This window comes from Brachycentrus maculatus, unplaced genomic scaffold, assembly GCF_059751285.1.
Source record: "Brachycentrus maculatus isolate JH-2025_06_01 unplaced genomic scaffold, ASM5975128v1 h1tg000602l, whole genome shotgun sequence".
Taxonomy (NCBI): Eukaryota; Metazoa; Arthropoda; class Insecta; order Trichoptera; family Brachycentridae; genus Brachycentrus; species Brachycentrus maculatus.
Window position 1 is genome coordinate 866,984 of NW_028281341.1, and position 18,805 is coordinate 885,788.

At 32.1% G+C, this 18,805-nt stretch overlaps 1 protein-coding gene across 1 annotated transcript in view; it reads left to right on the forward strand.

The window, feature by feature from the left end:
• The first annotated feature begins 775 nt into the window (after window positions 1-775).
• The window catches only part of LOC148301142 (neurogenic protein big brain-like), a 135,598-nt gene continuing 117,568 nt past the window's right edge, over window positions 776-18,805 (forward strand). The window contains exons 1-2 of the mRNA XM_088273775.1: window positions 776-1,645; window positions 12,498-12,624. Of these exons, the coding sequence (XP_088129901.1) occupies window positions 1,321-1,645; window positions 12,498-12,624 (452 nt within the window). The 5' untranslated portion in view covers window positions 776-1,320. The remainder of the gene's footprint in view (window positions 1,646-12,497; window positions 12,625-18,805) is intronic.

Sequence of the window (18,805 nt, forward strand, 5' to 3'; positions counted from 1 at the left end):
CACAGTGGTTCAGATTTCAGGTAATAATAATATACATAAACAAACTTACCTGCAAAATTGCCAGGTGCGTCTCTATCCTTATTGTTGATACAAAGATGGTTTAAATTAAACAAAAATGTCCAGTAACTAAAATATGATAATGTTTAAATACATTTTAGTACTAGAAATTGGCGAATATATCTTATTGTTCCGACGCATGAAGTTTTCCTAAATTGCATTTGGATATTTCTTAGCGTTATGATGGTTTTAAAAATAAACAATAAATAAGGAAATTAAAACAGAATAAATAAAAAATTAAATTATTAACGGAAATGTATATAACCAGGCTAATTTTAAGTATTTAAATTGTGTAACAATAACATTCGATCAACTTCAAGCAATGAATTTAAATTTCCCTCTTATTACACCACCATCTATTCGCAGTTTCAGAACATGTCTTTAATATTTTTTTATATCACCAAATACAACCCATTATCCCGTTTCATTTATTTGAAAATATGGAAGTCAATTCTTTTTTTTTGTAAATAAACTATTTAAGCAATTTTTAAAATACAAATTTACCGTACAATTTAATTTTATAGGATGTATTTTACCCCAGTAAACTGTATTATTCGAAGCCCGATAGATGGCAGTATACGCTTCAATACAGCCAATTGAACAAAGGATTCGTAACAGGTGCAGGAAAGAGACAGAGATTCTATTCTGATGCGAGATAAGGATGGCATGCGAGGGGTGAACAAGTGATTTCTTTATGGCGGATAGCGTTCGCTGCTCATTTTATTTAGTTAGGGTTGGAATATTTCGTGCGGAGGTTGTCAGCGACGTTCGAAAGGCGGGAACTCGACATGATTTCGTAACTCGAAAATTCGAATTTCGCCGCGTTCCGAAAACGCGCCAAACTCAAAACATTTTCGTGTGTAATCATACTTTATGAACGCTAGCATATTTTTTGTGTTTCAAAATTATTTTATATTGTGCAATAATTAAAACATTATTATTTTTTACTAAAATATGATTTTCTGTGTGACAAGTTAAACGCCAAAGATAATTTAAGTGCAATAAAATATATATTGTGTGAATTTTACGCCGTAATAATATTTATTTGCGACATTTAAATAAATTAGTACCTACCTACATTATTTTGATTTGTGTTGTTTCTCGGACGTACACGAAGAAATCGTCTTATTGGCGTAATATACGTCGCTTTTTTGGTTGTTTTTGTGATTTTTAAATTGTTTCTCGGACGCACACAAAAAAATTGTCTTATTGGCGTACTATACGCCGCTTTTTGGTTGTTTTTGTGATTTTTAAATTACAAATATGGCAGACGAGACATTCCATATACCCGAGCAGGCGTTGGAAGTGCAGCTGGCCCGCCTGGTGGAGCGGCTGGAGGCCATGCGGCCGGAGCCGGGGGCGGCGGCGGCCGCCGTGGAGCCGCGCGTGGAGCTGCGGGCCCTGGAGCTTTGGCGGGCCGTGATCTCCGAGTGCCTGGCCACGTTCTTCTACGTGGTGCTGGTGACGGGGGCGGCCGGGGGCGCCGGAGGGGGCGCCGGGGCTCCGCCAGCCCTGCTCGTGGTGGCCGCCGCCATGGCAGCGGGGCTCGCGGCAGCCACGCTCACGCACTGCTTTAGACATATCTCTGGTAAAAGAAAACGCATTTACAATTTATATTTTAAGCAATTACTTTGTGCGTTTCCATTTTATAATTAAAATATAACTATGTTTTAATTTTTTTTAATTACCTAACGTCCAAGTGACCCTGAAATCTAGCTACGGCTTATGCAACACCTCTTATCATGACCCTACTCAGGCTTCAACTTTTTAAGATTCATAGCCTATGCCTCCTCGTGAGTGGATTTATTCTTTATGTTTAAAGTTACTATAATTTCATATAATTCACGAGTGAAAATTCTATGCAAAAACACTCGCTATGTCGTAAAATCAATATATACAGTATTGAGAATTTAAAAGAAAGTTACAATCTAATTAGAAAACACATTTATTTCGTATAAAAATATTTGTTTTTTTTTTGTTTATTTTATTATTTTTCTAACCGCTATCCCATATCAAAGGTAGATAGGGTGACGTATTGTCAATTTCGATCATTAATTATATGATGGGAATGCAATCATTATTACGATTCGGATACCAGTCCATGGTAACATCAAATGATTATTAGAATGATAACATCACTAATACATATTAGAGTTCCTAATTTTATCCGTTATGTATTTTCATCATAACACTTTAAAGCCCAATAAACGATAAATCGCGACTTAATTTTTTTAAACCCTGGTAACAATTAACGTAATTGAATTTTATGCTTAAAACATTTGTGAATTGAAAAAAAAAGTTTTTTTTTAAAAAATAAATATGTATATGGTTTTGAAAAGAAAAGAGTAATGAAAAGAAATGTGTTTTTAAAAAATTATAAAAAATATATTTTTTCACTATGCACTCTAAAAAATAATCAAATTCAAATATACCTTAATTTTTTTTTTAATATATGTATATTTGATATGGCCCATATAATATAAAATAATATACGTAATATGACCCCTCGAATTGGATGTTTGCTAATTAATAATTTGACGGTGAAAAAGACTTTACATTCATATTTTATCGGTCAAGATTGCACCGCATCAAACGAACACAGTTTGGTTTGGATGAAAAGAAGAAATAAATGTATTAATCTACTTAAATAATTAACATAGGCATATAATTTATCAAAATATTCGTTTAATTACAAACGAGTAGGAAGATACTATGGTATTTTTAAACAAATTCCATTTTCAAGTATCATGGCGGTAATTAATGGTTATTTGGGTAAAACAGGTTATTTATATTTTCCATAAGTTACAGAAACCGTCTTCAGTTTCAGGAAATACGCGCCGGGTCCTTCAAAAGGGTTGAATAATTGAAATACCCAAACACAAAAGTAAATCACTAAAGAATAGGCACTCGGGCGCTAATTACAAACAGTACTTACTTCAAATGTCTACTTTATTAGTAGGTACTTTGTGAGAAGTACTTAATTATTCATGTTGTCTAAAATAGCGTACTTCAAAATTAATCTTATTTTTGTAAGTAAATTCTACAAAATATGCAGCTTATACAATATATTGAGAATATATACGCTATGTATGAGGATTTGGGCTGTTCAACGTATGAGGAGCTGATGAGGGTTTCGCATAATAGACCGGAATGGCGAATGGGGTGGCATTTGTTGCTGCAGACCAATCCATAGGATAGAGAGACCACAGAAGATATTGAAAAAAATCATTGTTTCCGGTTCAAAAAAATCAGTCATGGGTAGAATAGTGAATGTTACACGTGTGTAATGTGTCACTTAACCAGCTTTTGACAAGTCATAAGGCCTGTGAATACCCAGACTTTGAACCCAGAATACCCAGATTTGTGAACAAGGATTTGTACACAACCAAAAATGTTGCGAAAAAAAAATCGTCTGCCAGCATTAGCTAATTATTAGTTCAACTTTTAACAATTGTAATCTATAATAACGTCGTCCACATTGTTTGTGATGTTCGCACAGGTATAAGAAATTCAATCTTATAACATTGGCAGTCAAAGCGTGTTTTTATTCAAGTCCATTTCAATAAAGATGTCTTCGCACGACAAAAATGTCTCATTATGCGAGTACAAAGGACCTATATGCAGGGACGGCCCTAGAACATTTTCTAGGTGATGCGAAATTTAGTTTGTTCTTATTTATTAATTTTTTTTTATTCCAAACCTTTAAAATAGTGTGTACAAGCTTTTACCATTCATATGGTGAATATTTATATCCGGATTATTTTAAAGATCGTGTGTTTTCCTATCTCAAGAAGTACTGTTTTAAAAAAGGATGCTGAAAACAAATAGTGACTTAATTCTTTTTTATTTTAATAAAAACACATGCATTTGCAGTTGAGAGGCATAAGGGACACAAAAAATGTATTAGTACATTCAAAATTCAACGACATTGATGGAAATCTCTCAATATTTACTTTTATCATCCTTTATAGCTGATTGACTATTATGGACTTTATGAACAGTTATTAGAGTCGTATTACTATCTCGAAAAAAGTATAAGTTGTGTAGACAAAAAATTCATAGGAAGAACGCGCCTGCTGAGTACGCTCCGGTTTTTAAAAAAAATATACCTACACCAATGAGAAAAATTCGAGGACATTCTTACGTGCCTGAACATCTGAATGCAGGATTATTGCGTCCGATAATAATGTTCTTTCTTAATCTACCGAATAAAAAAATATGATCCCAAAATTTAGTCCTCTTCATATTGGTGATAAAGATGAGACTGTAATATGGAAGAACGGTAATATCAATGAAACAATATTTATTCCTTCTTCCTTTTATCCGGAGAAATCTTTTACCGCACAATATCTCAGATGGACCCCATAGAACGGAGGAAGGGATTACTTGAGAAAATTGCAATCGAACTCTGGATTTTGGACTTTTGACCGCTTGAATAAAAAGAGACGTACCATTTTGATTGGCGATTTATTCTCGGAATAAAAAATGGGTGACATTTTTACGACGCGCTTTATGCGAGCTTCCAAAAAGGTCGCTTCTAAAATAGGGATTTGCAAACCGATAAAAAATATCGATAAATTGAATTACGCACTCAAAGTGAGTTGTTTATACGATTTTGATCATGTTGTTTTTCTTAGTTTCGTCCGATTTTTTCTCATAAACTATCCAACTTTTTTTCAAAATTTAATAAAGCACTGAATATTTATGTTAGTTTCTTTTCGTATATAACAGTAATTCACCTAGAGCTATAATTCACCTAGAGCTTTAATCAACGATCGAGTTAATACCGGGTACTTCTGATTCGGTGCCCTTTATACCACTAGATATTCACACGATAGAGTTCGAAAGAAGAAGAAGAAGAAGAATTTGTGGTAAAAATGTTATAGTTTTCCTCAAACAACAAAATAAATCAGTTATATTAATTAATGTATTAAATATTAAAATCATATTGGATTTTTAGAGTCTACCAAATTGTATTTTATTATTAAAAACACATAAAAAAATCAAATTTGAGACAACTGTTTCGCCTTGTTATGGCATTTCAAAGTAATTTTAAGATTAAATGGATTAATTGTAAAGATTTAACTGACGTGTCTTTAATAACAAAATACAATGTAGTAGACTCTAAAAATCGGTGTTTGATTTTTATATTTTATATTTAAATAACGTCCGCCTCCGTAGTGTAATGGTCAGCACGCTCGGCTACCGTTCTGGAGGTCCCGGGTTCGATTCCCAAGGGGGGTAAAATAAATATAAGTGATTTTTCACTGTCATATTTATTCAATATTACCCTGGACCTGAAGCGGAGGGCTGATCACCTTTCCTTCATGTGTAAACGATCAAGATAACACTGCGTTTATATGACGCAGTGCCCTATGCACCACTGGGGTGCGGATAAGGGTTTTATTATTATTATATATTTAAATTAAAATGGTGTTCTACAAAGTAAGTGCCTTATCTATAAACAAGTTATATTAATATTGGTTACCGATTCCCAACAATATTACTTTGCTAAAATAACATTTTGGTTTGCAAATCCATAAGATATACCTCAGTTATTACTTGAAATCTCTCTACATAATTCATCTCTCAAATCTCAAATACATCTCTCTTTAAAATTTGCAAACATTTTCTACCGAATGTATTATTTTGCGAGCGCTAATATAATGTGACAGTTCACGTGACATTCAACCAAAAGTGCCTACCACGATCATTTGCGAACCTTCCCTTCAAAAGAATTGCAGCTTTTTGTAGTAATGTCGAACAAGTTAAAGGAAGTGAGGACAAAGGAGGTTTTATGGTCCTCTTAGAACTTCCGCGTCCTCATTCACAACCCTCTCAATTCTCACATCCCTCTTGGGAAGACGGAGGATTCGCCGTACCACGTGACTTCCGGTTAATGGTGGATAACTGGGTTACCCGTTTCCGGAGTTTGAATCAACGAATTAGAGTAGAGATTCCCAAACTTTAAAGCCACTGCATTCTGGAAGGTGTTGTTTCCCAGTTGCCCACTACTCGATAGAGTCGACGAGTAAAAACTAGTTGCTGACACAATTTCTTACTTTTTTCTCAAAAGATGTTTGCCACCTTATTTTTTGCCTTCGTTCAAATTCGGTTATCGCCCAAAATCAGATAAATTTCTCCCTCTCCTCTCAATGCGGGTTGAACTCTCGATCGCCTCCTCAACTGACTTCAATAGCCTAAAGGGAATCGATACCCAGTTTGAGGATCACTGAATCAGAGCATAACACTGCCATCATTTTATGTGCTAGAAATTAATTATAATTATTTATATCAGCGTTCTAAAGAAAAACGCATTTTTTTAAAAATATCATCGGCAGAATTAAAAAAAAAATATTTAGGCACTAAAATTACAAATAATCTTCATATCTATTAAAATAGTTCGCATAAATATTTAACAATATTGAAATCTATGTTCAGTTAAAATATTTTAATTATTTGATCATTCATACTCCAACTCGTCATAATTTTTCACAAATAAAAATATATTCATCTTTGATGAGATGTCAAAAAATAATATGAAAATAACTCCTGTAATTGGAGATAATCCAGATTTTGTGAACAAGTATTTGGACACACTCAAAATGTTGTAAATAAATTGTCTGGTCAAATTATAAGCTTAAATAATAAAAATGAAAATGGTATTTTCTGGCGTTTCTCATGTGTGTGATTATAATCCAGGATTCGGACCTCACATACTAATATAAGAGTTTCTGCTTAATAAAAAGCTTCTTTACATCTCACCAATAGATGTCTCTAGTGAAGTTCTAGTGATTTATGAACAAGGTTTCTAAATTGGTTCAAATATAAAGAACTTTCAAGAATTTGAGTAGTGTGGTTGTCAATAATGGGTAGAATTGGTGAATGTTACACGTGTGTAAAGTGATCACTTAAACCAGCCTTTGACGGTCGTCAGCCCCGTAAATGCCCAGACTTCCATATTCTTCTTCATCTTTGATGAGATGTCAAAAAATAATAAAAATATAACTTTGTATTTATTTATAGATTTGGCGTTTCATTTGTAGACCTCCATTTTAACTTGTGCATTAGATTAATACATATTTTTAGTAATTACAAATAGTGCAAGATAAAATAAAATCATTAAAACAAGATGCGCTACATACGAGTATATAATAAATACAGTAGGAAATTTCTAGATACATAGACTACGAGTTAAAAAAAGAAACTTTGCAAAAATAATATGTTTTCGATGTCTTTATTTTGGTGGGATGATTGATTATCTTTAAACACTTCTCATGTCCCGTATCAGTAGATATCGGTTGAGATGTCCATGTGTAATCGAAATTACATAACCTGCAAAAAATTCATCGAACGTTTCACATTGTTTTGTTTCGATTTTATTCGTGGCATGTTCTTTTGTATTTATCTATTCAAATAAATTTTCCCTTTACGAGCACCCTTTTCCCAGGAACAAAGTAAAATTGCTCGAGGATTTGACCTAATTGTCCGTCCAAACGAAAATTTTCCATCTCGCCTCGTCATCTTCTCTGTTCCTGGTACGTGTACGTGATCCGGTCTCCCTTTGCATTGGGTGATATTCCAATGGAATGATAATGATTACTTTTTGCATCTATAGCGCTTCCTTTCGTACTTCTGTTGAGTTGTGCGATGATGCTATTTATCGACGTTTGTATCAAAACTGGCTCAAACAAAATCTTTTTAAAAAAAATTTTTATATCTTTTGACAATCTGTCGAATCAATATATAATTTTTAAATCAATCAATGTGCTAAGAAATATCATATCTGAGAAATAGTTTTTTATAATCGATAATTTGATTTCATTCTAAAATTTTCTACAAGTAAAATATAATGCCAAAAGATTGCAATTGATATTCGCCTACCTAATAAAATCCTCAAATCGCATCCTACCTTATACCTGTAACCTTAAAGCAATGAGTCAGGATTATATTGTCTTGTTAAAACACACAAATAAGCACACGTTCATGCTCCATAGCCACGTGTCGATTTCTTATTTATTATCAACCGTTTTAAAATGGCTGCAGCGATAAGAATATGCCAATTCTGGAAACCGGTCGGAATTTCAATGATATCGTTCGCCCTTTTTACGTCATTACTTCCTGTCTGGGAGGTTTTAATTTTCTCCGTGGATGGATGTCACTGATGGAATAACGATGAGTTTGGATTTCGTTGGTTGGGATCATTTTTTTTTCAATTGTGAGATAAAATCAATCTAAAGGTGGGATAAAATTTATCAATGACTAAAGAATTATGGGAATTACTTATATTAAGAAAAATATATGCATATACCAATGCGGATATTTTTTTTCTTAGCACTAGCTAAGAAGGTAGTTTCATTAACTGATTCGCCAGTCACTTTGTGGTAATACCACTATTTCTTAAAATCTATTATAATTCGTATTTCGATGCATTTTGCATCATTTTCAAGCGCCGTATGTGAAGCTAAATCTTAATTTAACAGTTGTGCCCTTGGCTTATTTACGAAGTCAAATAAAAATAAAAAGGGATAATATATACAAAAGGAAAATAGAATTAATGAGTAGGGTACTCGGGGTATTACAGTTATTTCCAGTGTCATTCTATAAAATAGTATGACGCTGGTTTTTTTCTTTTTATTTCGTAAAATAAACAATTGGAAGACACATGATTTTTCTATTTTTATGACGCTTATAATTTGACCAGTTGTTTTAATGTTATCGTTTGGAGTGTTCGTCAATCGAGTAAAGAAAGGTTTTATTAAATTTGAACTGCTTAAATTGACGGTGAAATGGTCCTGCGTTGTTTAAATGAGATGCTGAGAGAATTTTTCCGGTAGCAGGTGTTTGCTAATTGATTTCACCACTGGTCCGTCTTTTCTCAGAATAATTGTAACTTGTTGTGAAACAATCCGTTAAGCATTGCTCGAGTAAGGTATAAGAAAACGTTATTCATTATTACCATGTGATATTTAAATGTCCCAGTAAGTAATCAGCGCTTTCATCATTATCAATTTTTTTATACATTCCAATTAAGCCATTAGCAATTCGGCTGTCCAAACTAAAAACACAGTAAGGGACATTATTATTTTTGTAGTACGTTTTGTACTACAAAAAAATGTCCCTATCTGTGTATTGAGTTTGGACAGCCGAATTATGTCATTAACGTTTATCTATGTTCAAATTAATTTATGCTAATAAAAAACAAACCGAGTTTTTAATTGTAGTACTTAAAATGTACTTATATCCAGTCTTAACAATTTAAACCTTAAATATTGGCGCGTGTATGTATTAGCTGTGTATGTACTGTACTTGTGGTTAGCACATTTGGCTACCATACTGAAGGGTTGGATTCCCAGGGGGGTTCAAATTAATACGTATTTTTTCACAGCAATATTTATTCATTTTTACTCTTGACTGGTACCTGAAGCGCAGAACTGATCATCTTCATACAGTAAACTATTGAATAAATATCATAAATATAACTATTAGGTTCGAATAAAGGCAGTTATATGTATTCATATTTATGAATGGCAAAATATCACGAATGCCAGTTGAACTAAGATAGTTTGCAAAAACATATTAGAGTAGCACTATAATTCTCTCTGCATACCCCTACGTGGAAACGGCGTGATGGTTAGTTAGTTAGTTACTTAGTTTTTAAATGTGTACTTCCTTTTTTCATTTTTTTTTTCATTTAACTTGACTCAGCCAAAAAAGGCCGGGTACAATTAGTTTTAATAATATGTGCATGTATTTAAAATACATTAAAGTACTTTTTTTCAGTAAAGTCGTTTTAATTAGTTTTCACGCGAAAGTTGTCGTTCCCGTAATAAACCGGACAAAACTTTCGACAAAAATCATTTTCGTCACAGTGCCTACTGTAGCAGAACTACTCAATGATGCCAACCTTGGATGTTGAATTATAATTACCCGATAATTTACGAATACAGAACTTTTACATTCCCGACTTTTTGTGCTCAACGTACGAATACTGTACAATATTTCGCCGACCTGGTGTTTTGTGCGAATAAAATTATTGAAGGTATCTATTCCATTGATTTATGGTTCTCAATTTACTTTTTGCTTCCTATTTATCTTCTTGTTTAATCATATATAATAAATATAATTTATAAAATAGTACATTGTAATTTTTGTACTTAAATTTGTATTTTCCACTTTGGGCACATAAATAAATATCAAACAAATATGATGGCTAACTCCACTTAGGAGTTATTTTACATTTTTTACATCTCAACATAGATGAAGAAGAAAACGGAAGTCTGGGTATTTACAGGGCTTACGACCTGGTTCGGATCTTACCAACAAATAAAAGGGTCTCTGTTAAGAGCTCAATCGTGGAACGTCACGAGATTGATCACATATGTATGACTTCCAAAAATTTGTGCAATGTAGTTGTCGATCATGGATAGAATGGTGAATGTTACACATCGCTCACTCCTTTCAACAACGTCATATATCAAAAATCGTCAATTTTCAGTTGTGCATGTTTTGGGAATGCCCAGAAAATGTACTACATCCCAGCAAAAGCGCCATATTTTTTAACTTAATATTTACCCGCTACAGGGTAGAAAGTGTTGTTTTTGCATTTTTAAGAAAAGGTATTGTTTAGTTATTTAAATATTAAGTATATTTAAAGGTGTTTAAATGTACCAAATATTTTTCAAAAGGAGAAAAAACATTCAGGTTTAACCTAAAAAGATCTGTTGCACACTAAAAAGTTCAATAAATGGCTTGGTATTTATTTTTAATACATTTTATTATATTTTTAATTAAACTTTAAAAACCATCTCCTGAAAAAGTTTTATATATAATTTTATAAAATATAAAACTGATTTGAAACTCATGAAACATTTATGAATTAATTTTCTGGATCTGAAATCACAAACTTTCAATTAATGATCTTCCTCTGTAAAATGAATAAATATTAAAGAATAAATTCAGATTGGCGTCACGCTTTGAAACAAGTTTTGCGACGATGTCCCCGTTCTCCAATCAGCTGCTGGCTAATTACAGTCGGCAAAATGAAAAAAAAATGCACTGCAATCATCTGCATCCGCCATTCATAATTTTACTGATTGGTGTTTTAAAATTCCATTTTCGATCTATATTCTACATTCCCATCATCCATCTTGAAAATTTTATTTAATTCACTCCAATGGTTTTAAAATTCATTTACAATGCAGTTAAATGCGTTTTGGAGTATACTTTAAACCAGGAAATTGTATTTATTTGTAATGTAAATTGAGAAAAATTACACTGTTATCTCCTCTTATTAGGATATGTCCTACGTCTTAAGAAATACAATGACAACGTAATATATGATTATAAGTGAAATATATCAATACGTTCACAAAAGAACTATATATATATAAATATATATATATATATATATATATATATATATATATATATATATATATATATATATATATATATATATATATATATATATATATATATATATATATATATATATATATATATATATATATATATATATATATATATATATATATATATATATATATATATATATATATATATATATATATATATACATATATATATATATATACATATATATATATATATATATATATATATATATATATATATATATAAATATATATATATATATATGTATATATATATATATATATATATATATATATATATATATATATATATATATATATATAATATATATAATGCAAACTATGCCATGTTCTCTCCGATTCCGCGGCTTCACATGTTAGCCAATGCTTTTGAAAGTATAGATTTATTTAATATATTGTTATCCTCCTTGAAATCTGTACTTTCTCAGCATTTCTTCTCCATGTTATAATGGATAAATTTAAACGTTGTGTTTCACTCTCCCTTACTGCTTGCCGATAGTGTATTTACTAGTGCTTACTACTTGTTATTTTATTTTTTTATTATGATTTTATGTTATAAGACTATTTGTTACAAGACTTTTTGTTTCTCTATTAGTGCATTCATTAGTGTATTTTTTTATTTTTGTATTAAATACTGTATACATGTATTATATGTATTATCTTAAAGGCTTAAGTAAAATCATAACTTCATTAAAATGTCTAACTGATCAAATGACTATTTCGGAGTGAGTAGCTGCTTCCTCAAGACTAATAAATACGAACCTATATCTTATTAATAAACTAAGTTAATTTATATTAAAATGGAAAATTACAAATTCATCAAGGTCCTCATAACAATATAAAGCACAAGTTTTTTCTTCATTTTCCATAACATGGATCCCATTGTATACTGTGATTACTTTACAATAAAAATAATTATGTAAAGACAAATAAAAAATATGTTATTTTGAATAGGTCTAAGTTCAAAATGTTAAGAAATTCACGAAAATGTCAGACACCGAGTAAAATGTCATTTTTTTCCAGGGGCGCACATGAACCCAGCCGTGACAGTCGGGTTGGCCGTGACCCGCCAGGTGACTCCTCTGAGGGCGGCTCTATTCATAGCGGCACAATGCGGAGGAGGCATTGCTGGGGCGGCACTTTTATACGGGTGAGTTTTGACAGCCCTGATTTTTTTCATCGATATTTTTTGTCGTTTGAGAGGGAGACGCAAATACGAGGCAAGATAGAATAAATAAATAAATAATAAAAAGCTACGTATTTCACATTTATTGGACGGTACAGAAATGCTCTACGAGCACGACAGCCATCGCGACCATAAAAGACGGCATAAAAATGCATAATACGGCGAATATATTTTTGAAAGATACACCTTTTGAAAAATAATAAAAATATGCAATATAACGCTTTAATCACATTCAAAAGAGAAATGTACCTACACATATACACATTATGCGTACGTGCGTGCGAGCGTGCGTGCGTGTGTGTGTTTGTGAAGTATCTGCCTCACCAAACATCAATACGGCTGTCCAAATTTAAAACACAGTAAGGGACATTTTTTTTGCATTTTTGGACTAAGTAGACTCTACTAGTTCATAAATGCAAAAAAAACGTACTACAAAAAAAATGTCCCTTACTGTGTTTTAAATTTGGACAGCCGAATACCCTTCATACTTTAAATCAAACGCTGATTGGAGCCTACTTAAATTAGTGTTTAATAAAAATAATAATAAAATGAATATGGGATTCAACATAATAAACCTTAAGTCAATAAATATAACATGATACTCTGTATATTTTCATCTAAAATCGTTAATGCAACTAAGCAGATTATTTGAGTGTATGAAAATAATGATAAAACGCGAACGGAATATTGGGGGCTGCGGTTTTAGAGCAAAATCTTCAAAATGACATGAAAAACTTAATCGATAATCGACAGAAAAGGAAATTCATTTCCTGGTAAAAAATATTTTCATGTTTCTTGAAAGTACACAGCCCCCGAAGTAGAAAATGAAGCAAGATTGAAAATGTCAAAAAAAAATCGATGGGAGAATAATGGAATTCTGATACACCGCCTTCCGACGTTTTCGATATTCAATAAACATAACTTGAAGTGGTTTATATGTGTAGTAGAGGTGGGAAAAAATATGCAAAGAGATGTATTTTTAACATCTACACCTCATCGCTACCTACTACTGTCACTGGAGAGTAATACATCGCCAGGATTTCCTGTCGGGCGAGCGAATCGAAAAGGTACGATAATCGAATGAACTGATTCAGTGTTATCTAGACCAGTGTTTCGCAAACGTTTTCTATCAAGGTACACCTAGCAACTTAAGAAATTTCAGAGGTGCATATTTACCATATTATAACATATCGCTCACTCCTTTCAAGAACGTCATAAATCAAAAAACTTGATTTTTCAGGAGAACGTTTTTAAAGTTTCAAAATAGAATACAATGTATTAAAAATTAATATCCAGCCACTTATTGAACTTCTTACTATTCAACAGATCATTTTAGGTAAAACCTGAAGATTTTTTCTCCATTTGAAAAATATTTAGTACATTTAAAAAAATAATGAAACAATACCTTTTCTTCAAAATGCAAAAACAACACTTTCTGCCCTGTAGCGGGTAAATATTAAGTTTAAAATATGCCTCTTTTGCTGGGATATAGTACATTTTCTGGGCATTCCGAAAACATACACAACTGAAAATTTACGATTTTTGATTTATGACGTTCTTGAAAGGAGTGAGCGATATGTTTAATGCGAAATGTGAGCCTACTTAACTGAGCACAGGCAATCAAAATTTTGAGCGATTGTGTTATTTTCACAAAACTAGACTTTTTCCTTTTTTCTTTGCGGAACAATGATCAAGATCAATTTAGATTCATTAACGTTTCCCTGAAAGGTGTAACGTGTTTCGCTATTTTTAATTTTATAACACTGTTTTTCTCACGATTTCAACTATGGTATATCATCAATATTTTGAGTGTGTCCAAATCTTTGTTCACAAATCTGGGATCATCCACAGTTATTTGTATTGACGTCTCAATATAGATGAAGATGAATATAAAAGTCTGGGTACAGGGTTTTAAAAAAATCTGTGTATATGGTTATAGGGCTTACTACCTGTCATAAGCTAGTTTAAGTGATCGTTTATACATATACATTCATCATTCAAAAATCTTAAAAACTCACTATATACAAGTTCCAAAATTTTAGTAGTGTGATTAGTAGGTTACCCATTATTGAAATCCACACAACTAAAATTTTGGAACTTGTATATATCCTTTAATAGACACGTTATGTCGCATGTAAGTTCTCGGCATCGTCTATGGTACGGTTGAGTAATCATCCGTAAGATGAATAACCAGTGTCTTATTGATTATTTTCTTTAGTTAAACTTTCTGTCGATAATTGTATTTGGACATTAGATGAGCCTTGAGCAGCATCCTTTATTCAGATGTCCATCTATCCGCAGCGGAAACGGCGTGATGCCAACAAAACATCTCAGCGTTTCTTGTGCTGTAATGCGATATTTAAATCTCCGAGTCCGCCACACAGGAATCCTCTCAATACACCCAAGTTCTCACAAAGACTGCATTTTCTGAATCGCACAAAGCGGCCATACCTTACTTTGTTATTGTGAACTGTACAAAGGATGCTGTAACACAATCGAATTCTAACACCCAACACAAACTTCTTGTACACATAGCCAAGTGATTGAAGTTTAGGACATGATGTAACATACGAATTTGTTTCATTCAACATCTCCTCAACCCTTTGCCCGACTTGCCCCCACTACATACTGGTAAAAATGGGCCTTTGCAGATCTGGCCCTACTTGGTACGGGCACATAAAAATGGGCCTTTGCGGATTTGCCGTACTTGGTACGGGCACATAAAAATGGACCTTTGCAGATTTGCCCGTACTTGGAACGGGCACATAAAAATGGGCCTTTGCGGATTTGCCGTACTTGGTACGGGCACATAAAAATGGACCTTTGCAGATTTGCCCGTACTTGGAACGGGCACATAAAAATGGGCCTTTGCGGATTCCGGTGAAAAATATCTCAAATTGATTTTACCGTAGTAATGGCAGTGGTACTAGATTATAATGGAGTTATAGGCTGGAAATACAAGATGGAAAACCTTTACGTTTATAATATCAGTTTTAAAAGTAATAAAAAATTGTCTTAATTTTAACTTTTAATAAATAAATAAAATAATCATAAAATCTGGAAAATACTGTTATTTCATACCTTGCAATTATACATTATTTCATTACCAGAAATAAAAAACTACCCTTTTTTCAAATAAAATCTTCATTTAAACTCATTAGTCAAAGGGTTAGTAAAATTTCTAATATAAAAACTGGTTTTACGTAGATACACGATTTCAGTTTTTTTTTCTTCTTAAGATCATCTCACTCACAGTTTCAATCTGCTGATAGTATAGCAGTTCATGCCAACGTGGTCACAACAGCGAAGGTACGCTCGACAAGTTTAATGCGTCGGTTACAATTTGGTAGTATCATTTTATCAATGGAATATGTAATGCAATGGGAGAGGCAATCAAATTTGACTTCAAAATAATAAAATGGAAAAACTCTTCCTAAAAAATCACTCGTATTTTTATTGAATATATTTTTTTAAACATCTCGTAATATCCTGTTAACGATGGCTATAGGGTTCAGTTTGAATCAGAGAATTCATGAGAATTAATTATCAATTAGTACATGGAGATAATTTGATATTATTGTGGTAAGCATCTGGTATTGACGGTTGACAATACCACTTCGATTAAAATTTCATACATAATTACGTAAATCTTAGTACGTATCCTAATTTGCAGTAGGTAATCATTAGTTAAGCTCTAAATTATAATATCTCATATCATTTTATTTATACAGTACTACCTACTTTAATAAAAATAAATAACATGGTTGATTAACTTAATAAATTTTAAATAACTTTAGTGCCTTAAATAATAATAATAATAATAAATCCCTTATCCGCACACCAATGGTGCATAGGGCACTGCGTCATATAAACGCAGTGTTATCTTGATCGTATACACATGAAGGAAAGCTGATCAGCCCTCCGCTTCAGGTACCAGTCCAGGGTAATATTGAATAAATATTACAATGAAAAAATCACTAATATTTATTTGACCCCCCTGGGAATCGAACCCGGGACCTCCAGAACGGTAGCTGAGCGTGCTGACCATTACACTACGGAGGCGGACATACTACCTACTTTAGTAATTTAAATTAAAGGATAGGTACGCCTTATTATGTAAATGTTATCATAAAATGAAGATACTCTTGATGAATCAAAGCAAGCCAAAACGCCGCTACCGCTCTATTACGAAGGATTATTGAATACACAGTTTCGTTTCGTAAAGTTCTCGAAAATAGATTCCCGGTTCGTAAGGTTCTCAACAATATATTCCCTGTTCGTAAGGTACTCGATAATATAATAACTCAGGTTCGTAAGATTTTCGAAAATGGGATATGTATGTAACTTCAGTTAAGCGTTGTGAATTTATTTATTTCACAAAATATATATAAAACACCCCATTTCATTGAAAGATATTAATAAATAATATCATAAACGCTTTTTTTACTTGTTAATGAAATAATTTTGCCCTCAATATTGTAATTTTCTCCGAATATTTGTGCAAGTAAAAATAGAAAAATACGTATTAAATGAAAGCTGGTATTTTCAGTGGTTTTACTCAAAACATCAACGGTTTGAAGGTATTTTTATTATTAAGATGATTTTTACTAGTCCATTTATACGTAGAATCTAACGACACTTTTAAGACGATCAAAAAAATTGGGAATTTCAAGAATTTTTGCTTTAGTATAAAATACATAAATATTGTATACATAATGCTTTGAGACTGTTGACTATCAAAGAACAACCACCGATACATTAAATAAAGAAAGGTTCGCCATTGTTACCTCCACCCTTACCTGATATTCCCAAGGATTCAATTATGACAAAAGCTTTCTGCCATCTCAACGGACTGTTGCATCAATAGGACCGTATCGCCGTTTCAAGGTTGAATAGCATTCTAAGTTAATTCTCTTGCCTTTCCATTGTTGTGTTTAGGAATTGTGAAACTATCGGGTTTGATGTGTGATTTTATTGTCCAAGTTCTGAACCCACATATTACGAGATTCCAAAAATGTAGCATTTATGCAACAAGCTATCAACAATTTGTATGAACTCTCTAGCAGTTTACTATAAAATATAAGGTATTTTTTTACAACCTTGTACTTATCTGCATGTATTTGCTGAGTACCGAGATTGATGTTTTCTCTATTTTCGTATATAATACACCAATTTATCAGTAGGTATGATCTATAAACTATTCCACGAAGAGCTTTTGTAGGAGTTAGCTGCGTCTTTTGAATTGTGACCGTCTTTTTTTATTAAATAATTTCTTTGACATTTTATAATACTTACCGAAAAACATTTCTTCATTTAACATTTTAATGTTTTCTTGTGTACAGCTTCGATTTTTCTACAAAAAATAACCTAAAATAAGACCTTATTTTTATTTTAAAAAATATGAGTCCGATTTTTAAAAGGTCATCTTTATCATGTTATACATATATTTGACTTATAGGTAACTGTTACTTTTTCGGTTGGACAACAATTTTAATAGGATTATGGGATAGTGTTCATTAGTTTACTCGGTTTCTGTTTCCTTAGAGTTTTTGTTCAAATATACTAGGAGCTAGGAATACTCAATACTAAACCAAATGGTTGCACCGATTGGTGTGATTATATTATTTATTGATTCGGCATTAACTTTGTGGAATGACATGATTACTTTATTAAAATTAAACACTCGAATAATCCACTTTATCGAGTTTTATTTTTATTTACGACTAGTTTCGAAATCGACTATTGTTTTTATCTTCTGGTACAAATTAAAACTGATTGTTGTGATTAGTTTTAAATGATCGATCCCAAAAAGCGATTACAGTAACGACTTGAAACAAATATTGCGTCTGATCGACTCGATGTTAACTCGACTATTAATTATAATTTTCCTTAGCTAAAAGTCTATGGTAAAAGAGGAGTGTAATATATGTATATGATGGGATACAGTGAAGAAGTTTAGGATGAAGGTCATACTGTATGACAAGGATATAGAGAAAAATATAGGAGATACTTGTGATACCGATGATAATATCATTTTACAACCTTGTATTTATTCCTTTATTTCATATTACATTGCTGTAATATTGCTTACATTCTGTATTTGTAATTATGCTTACATATTATATTACAATTTACACTCCATTAA